Source organism: Poromitra crassiceps (genome assembly GCF_964638095.1).
Source record: "Poromitra crassiceps genome assembly, chromosome: 5".
NCBI classification, from domain to species: Eukaryota; Metazoa; Chordata; class Actinopteri; order Beryciformes; family Melamphaidae; genus Poromitra; species Poromitra crassiceps.
Genome location: NC_139642.1, coordinates 12,479,715 through 12,487,214, shown reverse-complemented (window position 1 = coordinate 12,487,214; position 7,500 = coordinate 12,479,715). Strand labels below are relative to the sequence as shown.

Genomic DNA, 7,500 nt, shown 5'->3' with positions numbered 1-7,500 from the left:
GTTAGCAAATTTAGCTCCGTGACTGGACAAAAGACAGTCTACTACATAATTGTGACGTTCTTCCAGTGAAGTAAAATTATGCTCTATTGTCTTGGGCCCAGGGGTTGGCCATTGCAGTAACATAATGGACCAAGAGATTATTTAAAATGTCTCAAAGACACAGAACTAGCGTTAGATGCTATGCTATACCCCACATGACATAGCCAGCTAGCCCCGTTGGCTCAGCCAGCCAGCAAGATAGTTTAGAGCAGTCATAATTCATTACGATTTGCAAATACAGATGCACAGATACATACATCAATCAGTTTAATAAATTAGAACACAGATTGCTAAATTGAAGTATTAGGATTTAATACAATTAATGGTTACAGTAATTCACAACATTTAACATTGAGACGGTCAAATGTTCACTACTATACGATGATGAATAGAGAACAGGTGAATAGAAATTTAAAATCACTTGACCCTTTTTCATAAGTACATGTAGGAAATAAATGAATGTATGGATATGGTAAATAGATTGGTTGACATAAATGGCTTAAACTTTAAACAGATTTCAAGTGTTTTAAAATGTACACATGACGTGACCCCATCTCCCCCAACAGGAGAACTTGACTACCTACTGCCGTCTGAACATTCATGTGCCACTGCTGCGCCTGTACTTTGATGATGGAGACACACGTCCAGACTTCAGGCTCCACCGAGACGCCATCACAGCCCTCCTACGCATGATGGACCCTCAGAGGCACCATGGCTGGGGACCGGAGCTGGAAGTGCTAGTTTTCCTCTTTTGGTTAGGAGCTGGTACCTCCTACAGGTAAGAATGGGGATAGTTAATTTTTATTAATTACATTTTAGAGACTGCTTAAAGATCTGAATCTTTATTGATACCACTATCGATACTTTTCTATTACTTGGTGGAAAGACGAGACTACAATACATTTTTAACATAACTGGTATTGATTATGTAATGGTCTCAATCTCCATTCCTACCTAACCTGTAGGGTGACATCCAGAGCATTCGATATACCCCGCTCCACAGTCCACCTGTTGGTCCACCGCATGGCGACGGAACTCCTCAATGTGGCCCCTCGTGTCATCCGTTTGCCACAGACAGAGGAGGAGCACAGGGCAGTTGGGGATGGCTTTGCTCACCTGGCCAGGCACCCGGCATTCAGGAATGCCCGTGGGGCAATTGACGGCTGCCATGTGAGAATCAAGGCACCTGGGGAAGAGGACGCACAATGCTACAGGCAAGGCTTAAAGTTCTCAGGCACCATGCCATATTTCAGGCATAGAGCAGTATTACATTAATATAATACTTAATTTAATGCATTGTACACATTTCCTCACAGGCTCACAAATATTTTCTTGTTTTTGATTTTACCCCTGTACAGGAACAGAAAGCTGTACACGTCAATCCAACTCCAGGCAGTGTGTGACAGCAGGGGCCGATACATTGACATTTACGTGGGAACACCGGGGTCAGTGCATGACGCAAGGGTGCTGCGGCGAAGCCCCATCTACCACTCTGCCTACCCTCCCCCTGGCACTTTCCTCCTTGGAGACAGTGGCTACCCCTGTTTGGAGAGACCACTGGCCCTCATCACTCCTTTCAGGTAGGGATGCACGATATATTGGCTATCGTATCGGCCGATGTTAGTCTTTTTTTCTTTTACATATTCATATCGGTCCAATGTTGCAATGTTAATATCGGTTATCGTATCGGCCAAAATGTTCATTGGTGCATCCCTACTTTCAGGAGACCTGTCAGAGGTGCAGAGAAGCTGCGCTTCAACATCCACCACGCCAGGGCTCGCAACATCATAGAGCGAGCCTTTGGAATGATGAAGACCCGGTGGAGAGCCATCTTCCTGCAGGCCCTGGAGGTAATTTAAACTGAGAATGACCGCAGCAAATGAGCAAATTCAAAGAGAAATAATTTATGTACTTATCCTTGAATTAATCTTTGGTTTCCCTCTAAGGTACACTCCACCTTTGTGCCAGATGTCATCATGGCATGCGCCACACTGCACAACATCTGCCTGGGAGTGGGTGACATCATGGAGGAAGAAGATGGGCAAGACCCTGCTGATGATGAGGCTGGGGGCGAGGCACAAGCTGGGGAAATGAATGGGAACGCCCTGCGTGACCATCTATCAACCCAAGTCAGCGCACTCCAGGATGTGGTCGGTGGCCATGAGTACGCACTGCACTGAGCTCAAGCTTATGGTGCGTCTGGGTGTTCTCCCATAATGTTCTCCTGAATCCTGTTGACTAACGTTAGAGTCCGCCGGAAGCCCGACACCGGCAGTTCCCCTCCAAGCAGGGTCTTAACGGAGCACGTTGTCTAGTGTCTTGTGCTGTCAAGTCTGTCTGTGGCGTCAATTGTCCGGGATCCTGTCCTGTAATGTGAAGTAAGTCTTGTGGCATTTCCCCTTACCCCGGTTATATACAAATGAGTTGGCAACCACCCTTTGGCAAATCAACTTTTGTACCATTTGATAATAGTTGTAAAATGATTATTTTTGTTGTTTTGTAAAATTATTCTTGAATTTTTGTAATCTGTTGTACTGTGAATGTAAATATTTTTAGTTTGAGTGTGTTCCACTGTTACCCAGTTTATTTTTGCTACATTTGAAATAAAACAATTTGCTTGTAAAACAATCTTTTGTTTATTTTATTACAAGTAACCTTGAACAACCATTTATAAAAAAATCACATTTCATTTAATTTCAGTCAAAACTGGGTTGATTCAACCAACATGAAACAGAGAGAACTTCACTGACAAACAATGCTGATTTATTTTGCACATGATCTCACACATATCTGACAACGGTAACCAATTCTGAATGCATTTATTTAGACAGTTATTGAGAGTTGATTTTGAGTTAAGTTGAGTGATGTCATTAATGACAACACTGCCTCCACAACTTAACACAGATCAACTCTCAATAACTGTCTAAATAAATGCATGCAGAATTGGTTACCGTTGTCAGATATGTGTGAGATCAATCTGCATTGTTTATGAAACAAAATGCAAATGAGAACTTCACTGAAAAACCATGCTGATTTATTTTGCACATGATCTCACAAATGTCTGAAAACTCTAAACAATTTTGCAGGCATTCATTTAGTTTGACAGATTTGAAAGTTAATTTGAGTTCAAGTGAGTGATGTCATTTGTCCATGAATGACTTCACTGCCTCCACAAATGAACACAGACCAACTCTCAATAAATGTCAACCTAAATGAATGCCTGCAAAACTGTTTGCAGTTTTCAGATGTCTGAGATCATGTGCAAAATAAATCAGCATTGTTCTCCTTTAAACTAGGAGCAGAGAAAGTGGCAGCAAGCAAGCTCAAAGTCAACATAGAATCAAAATGGAAAAAGGAGCTTACTGGTTACTTTTTAGGGAGAATATTTAATCCAGAAGTGTTGGTACACAGGTAACCTCAGGTTTACATACAATGTACAACTTCAAATACAATAAGAGACACGGGCAGGAAAAACGCAACGCGTTTCAACCTCACTGGGTCTTCATCAGGCTGAAGGCTGACGAAGACCCAGTGAGGTTGAAACGCGTTGCGTTTTTCCTGCCCGTGTCTCTTATTGTATTTGAAGTTGTACATTGTATGTAAACCTGAGGTTACCTGTGTACCAACACTTCTGGATTAAATATTCTCCTTTAAACTAAAAATAAGTTAGAAAGAAAATGCTCAACGCCTATCCATAAATCTCTCTAGGATAGAGAAGAGTCGGTCGGTTCGCTCTGCCTCATCCCTCCTCCTCTGCGCCTGCCTCTCTCTTTCACGCTCCATCTCCTCCTCAATCAGATCGGCGAGGCGACGCCGCTTCCTCTGTTGTGGGGCTGGGGCCATTTCTTGTGCTCTTTCTGGCTCTCGTGCCTCTCCTTCTCCTCCAGCCGCCGCTGCCTCCTCCTCTCCATCACCTCGCTCCTGTTCAGCTGCTGGCTTTGGCACACCCTCCAAAGGCAACGTGGCCCTCACCACCGCAGGCGTTATTGAATGTTTTTTTCCCAGGGCCTCGTCCATCAGGTTGTACCAAGGCCAGGTGGCCGGTGTACCCTCACCGCGGTCTGTACCACTACCGGTTGGTGGATCTTTCAGTTTCTAGAAGAAACGACAATTGAACAGTGCATAAAGAGCCCTAAAGTGAAAGAATGGATGAATATTACAATGGATATATATAAGATGGAAAGACTAACTGCTGTTATCAATCATAAAGTAGAACAATTTACCTCAAGATGGGAATGCTGGGTTCAATATATAACACCCATTAGGCCAGATTTTATTTTTTTGGATCCAAGATGAATGTACAATGAAAAGTAGACTCCCTGCTCTATATGTTTTGTTTTTTGTTTTTGTTTGTTTGTTTTGTTGCTGCTGTTGCGGCTGTTGTGGTTTTGTCTTTTCTTTTATTTGTCTATAAAAAAAATAAAAAAAAATCTATGGCAGTACATATCTACAACGTATACAATGTAAGAACGTATAATAATCTGTCAATAAAAAGTAAAAAAAAAAAAAAAAGAACAGTGCATAAAGTAAAATGCAGTAGTGGCCTGTGGCTAACACTCAAGAACAATTAATACCTTGTACTGGGTCTTCAAGTTGTCCCATTTTTTTTGGGCAGATTTGAAGTCCACTTTCCCCTCCAGCCCAATATCAGCTAGCAGTTGACTGCAAAACACACACATACACAAAACACACAGGATTTGTGGGCTGTGTCCATTTGTGACAGCATCAGTGATTCAATATTTCCCACCTGGCAACACTGGTATGAAAACTGGGCATATGAACCTCTATGAAATGGAGGGGTTTAAATTAGTGATTTGTTCATCTCAAATGTTTTCATGGCACAGGGACCCATATGGGGAGATGTTTGATGTTGATTTAGCACTGAATTGTAGAACTGTCTACACTGGGGAGACAACTCGGTGAGTGTGAAATCTAGATTAGACTACTCATCTTTATATATCGTCTGATTGGGATATTTGGTTACTTAAATTTGAGTGAAATCAAGCTAACCCCCCCCCCCCCCCCCCCAAATCAACCCACAGCAAAAGCCAGAGCATAATAAGCTGTGTTGTTCAATGTTGGTGTGTAACTTACTTCCATCCATTGATAGCCGAATTCCTGTCCCCTGTAAAAAGCTTCTTGAGCCGCATCCTGGCCTTAATCAGCTTTGCTGTATCCTGTTTTGTCCCTATAAAATAAATCAGTTGCCACGGTGTAATTTATTTAGACAGTGAGCAGAGGTGAAGCCAAAGGAGCTAACGTCATCATCAGCTAATGAATGCATAACGTTACCTAGCGTATTTCTTATCGATAACGTTACACATTCAACCAACAAATGTGTGCTTAAGTAATGGCTGGTTAAAAACGAACTTCACTTACACTTGAAGGTGAACGCAGGGTCTGGGAGGGGAGGCTGGCAAGCAAGACTAGCCATGTTGCTAGTACCTGGCTCTGCGTTGCTGTCCATGGCAGAGCACTGGTCATGAAGTTCTTTGTACTCCTGGTGCAGGCGCGCGCACGGAGCGGGTAAAACGCTAGCCACCTAACTAGTGGCTGCTGTCCAGAACACCGTCAGCTAAGATGCTTCCTACTATTCTTCAAACGTGACTTTCCTGACACCGTACAAACAACTGACCGCACTGAAATGAAGTAATGGTTTACGCTATTGACTATTCTAAAATAAAAATGAAAAGAAAGCGATGATGCTTGTTATTTAGCGAATGGGCGTTTCACTTTTTCTGTTGCGGGAGGTTTTGTGGGGGCGGCCATTGGAGGAAGTTTGTGGGGAGAGCTTCATTCTTCTTCGTGGATTGCAAGGGCGCAAGGTATCATGGGATACCCTAGCCCACCAAAGTGTGCATGGTATGGTTCCTCAAAAATTATCAAAAATTATCCATAACTAGGTACCTAAAAAGGTTGCAAATTCAGTGAACTTATGTATCAAACTGGTTTCAGACAGCCTAATTACAACTTATTACCTAGAAATGCCACCTATAAAGATCGTTCACTTGCGTTACAGACAGAACCTATATATATATATATATATATATAATGTAAAAATGATAATATATATAAATATATATATAAATATATATATATATATATATATATATATATATATATATATATATATATATATATATATATATATATATATATATATATATATTATACTGGCTCCCGATTGTTCATACTTGTTAGTGCAGCAATTGAGGCAGTCCATATTTATACAGTCTATGTGTGTGCTTAAACCTTCTAGCGGAGTAACTCTCTCTCTCTCTCGCCCTCACACTCTCTCTCTCAACCATCTCACTCATCTCCTCCTCCCCTCACCCACCTGCTCCTCTTGCCTTCACCCTCTCTGCCTCTGCCGCCCCCTGCAGGTGATCCTGGGCGAGTACTGCTGGCTCTCCTACGAGGAGACCCACGCGGCAGCGGTGCAGATGGGCAGCGGCCTGGCGTCGCTGGGCCAGCGGGCGCACAGCAACATCGCCATCTTCTGCGAGACGCGCGCAGAGTGGATCATCTCCGCCCAGGCCTGCTTCATGCACAACTTCCCACGTGAGTAGAGGGAATCTGTGAAGACAGAAAGACACGGAGACAAGTTCAAGTTCAAGTTCAAGTTTATTGAGTGTCCCAGAAGGGCAATTTGGTTTGCAGCGAGCGTAAAGAACACAGAGACATAGGCACACATGATTAAAACAAAACATAATGTAAAAGCAAACACAAAGCAGCAGATTAAAAATGCACAACAAATTCAAAGTGCAAGTAAGAATACACTAAAACACATACAAAGTGCAACTAAAACAGGCATAAATAGTTTAAGGTGCAACAGTGAGGCCAAGAAAATTGCCCTGATAGACTCTCAGCGCAACACATTACAAGAGAGATGCTACAATGTATCATTGTATAATAATAATAAAACGCAATAACTCATAAAACAAGTAAAACAAGAGACATTTCTGCAGGTTAAGATACATACCTCTATAAGGTCGGTTGTGTAACGAAATAACTGAAAGACACGTGTAGACTGAGGCCTAGTCCACACGTACACTGTACATGGGTACTTTTGAAAACGGGGGTTTTCCTCCATAATAATTGCGTCCACACAAGCACTGCTTTAGAAAATATTTCCTTCCACACGTGAAGTTACCTTAAACGCAAACACAGCCCGCTATCACCAGCTAGCGAGCAAGCTAACTAACGCTGGTACGTCCTCCTCTGCTTATGGGGTCTGTGTAAAACACGCAGTAAAACATCACAGGACACACTGACACCATCCAAACTCACGCACGACTCAAAGAGACCAAAACAACATGCGTGACAGACATATGAATTAGCCAACCACGGACCTCCTTATTTGCGTGACGCAACTCGTGGGACGGTACATTTTGAACGATGCACGCAGACAGCCGGACTTCCGTTACAGCCCAGCCAATCAGAAGCTTGGTGCAACTTTTC

At 42.7% G+C, this 7,500-nt stretch overlaps 3 protein-coding genes across 3 annotated transcripts in view; 2 read left to right on the top strand and 1 right to left on the bottom strand.

The window, feature by feature from the left end:
* The window catches only part of LOC310777345 (putative nuclease HARBI1), a gene marked incomplete at its 5' end in the record, with an annotated part of 2,698 nt that extends 103 nt beyond the window's left edge, over positions 1-2,595 (top strand). Inside the window, 5 exons of the mRNA XM_083637681.1 lie at positions 606-817; positions 1,005-1,253; positions 1,398-1,619; positions 1,763-1,889; positions 1,986-2,595. Coding sequence (XP_083493807.1) covers positions 606-817; positions 1,005-1,253; positions 1,398-1,619; positions 1,763-1,889; positions 1,986-2,219 — 1,044 coding nt within the window. The 3' untranslated portion in view covers positions 2,220-2,595. The remainder of the gene's footprint in view (positions 1-605; positions 818-1,004; positions 1,254-1,397; positions 1,620-1,762; positions 1,890-1,985) is intronic.
* Positions 1-7,500, top strand: part of LOC310777515 (fatty acid CoA ligase Acsl3-like) — a 76,784-nt gene that overhangs the window by 24,432 nt on the left and 44,852 nt on the right. The window contains exon 4 of the mRNA XM_083637867.1: positions 6,423-6,600. Coding sequence (XP_083493993.1) covers positions 6,423-6,600 — 178 coding nt within the window. The remainder of the gene's footprint in view (positions 1-6,422; positions 6,601-7,500) is intronic.
* Positions 3,649-5,467, bottom strand: LOC310777516 (uncharacterized protein). The gene is made up of 4 exons (XM_083637868.1): positions 5,419-5,467; positions 5,134-5,227; positions 4,614-4,701; positions 3,649-4,134 (listed from the first exon to the last, which is right to left on the bottom strand). Exons 2-4 carry the CDS (start codon positions 5,187-5,189, stop codon positions 3,721-3,723), a joined length of 558 nt encoding a protein of 185 aa, XP_083493994.1. The 5' UTR covers positions 5,190-5,227; positions 5,419-5,467; the 3' UTR covers positions 3,649-3,720.

Coding starts and splice junctions, on each gene's coding strand:
- LOC310777516 (XM_083637868.1), bottom strand. CDS start 5,189: ATGCGGCTCAAGAAGCTTTTTACAGGGGACAGGAATTCGGCTATCAAT. Junction 4,702..5,133: donor TCGGCTATCAATGGATGGAA/GTAAGTTACACA, acceptor TGTGTTTTGCAG/TCAACTGCTAGCTGATATTG. Junction 4,135..4,613: donor ACTTGAAGACCCAGTACAAG/GTATTAATTGTT, acceptor CGTTTCTTCTAG/AAACTGAAAGATCCACCAAC.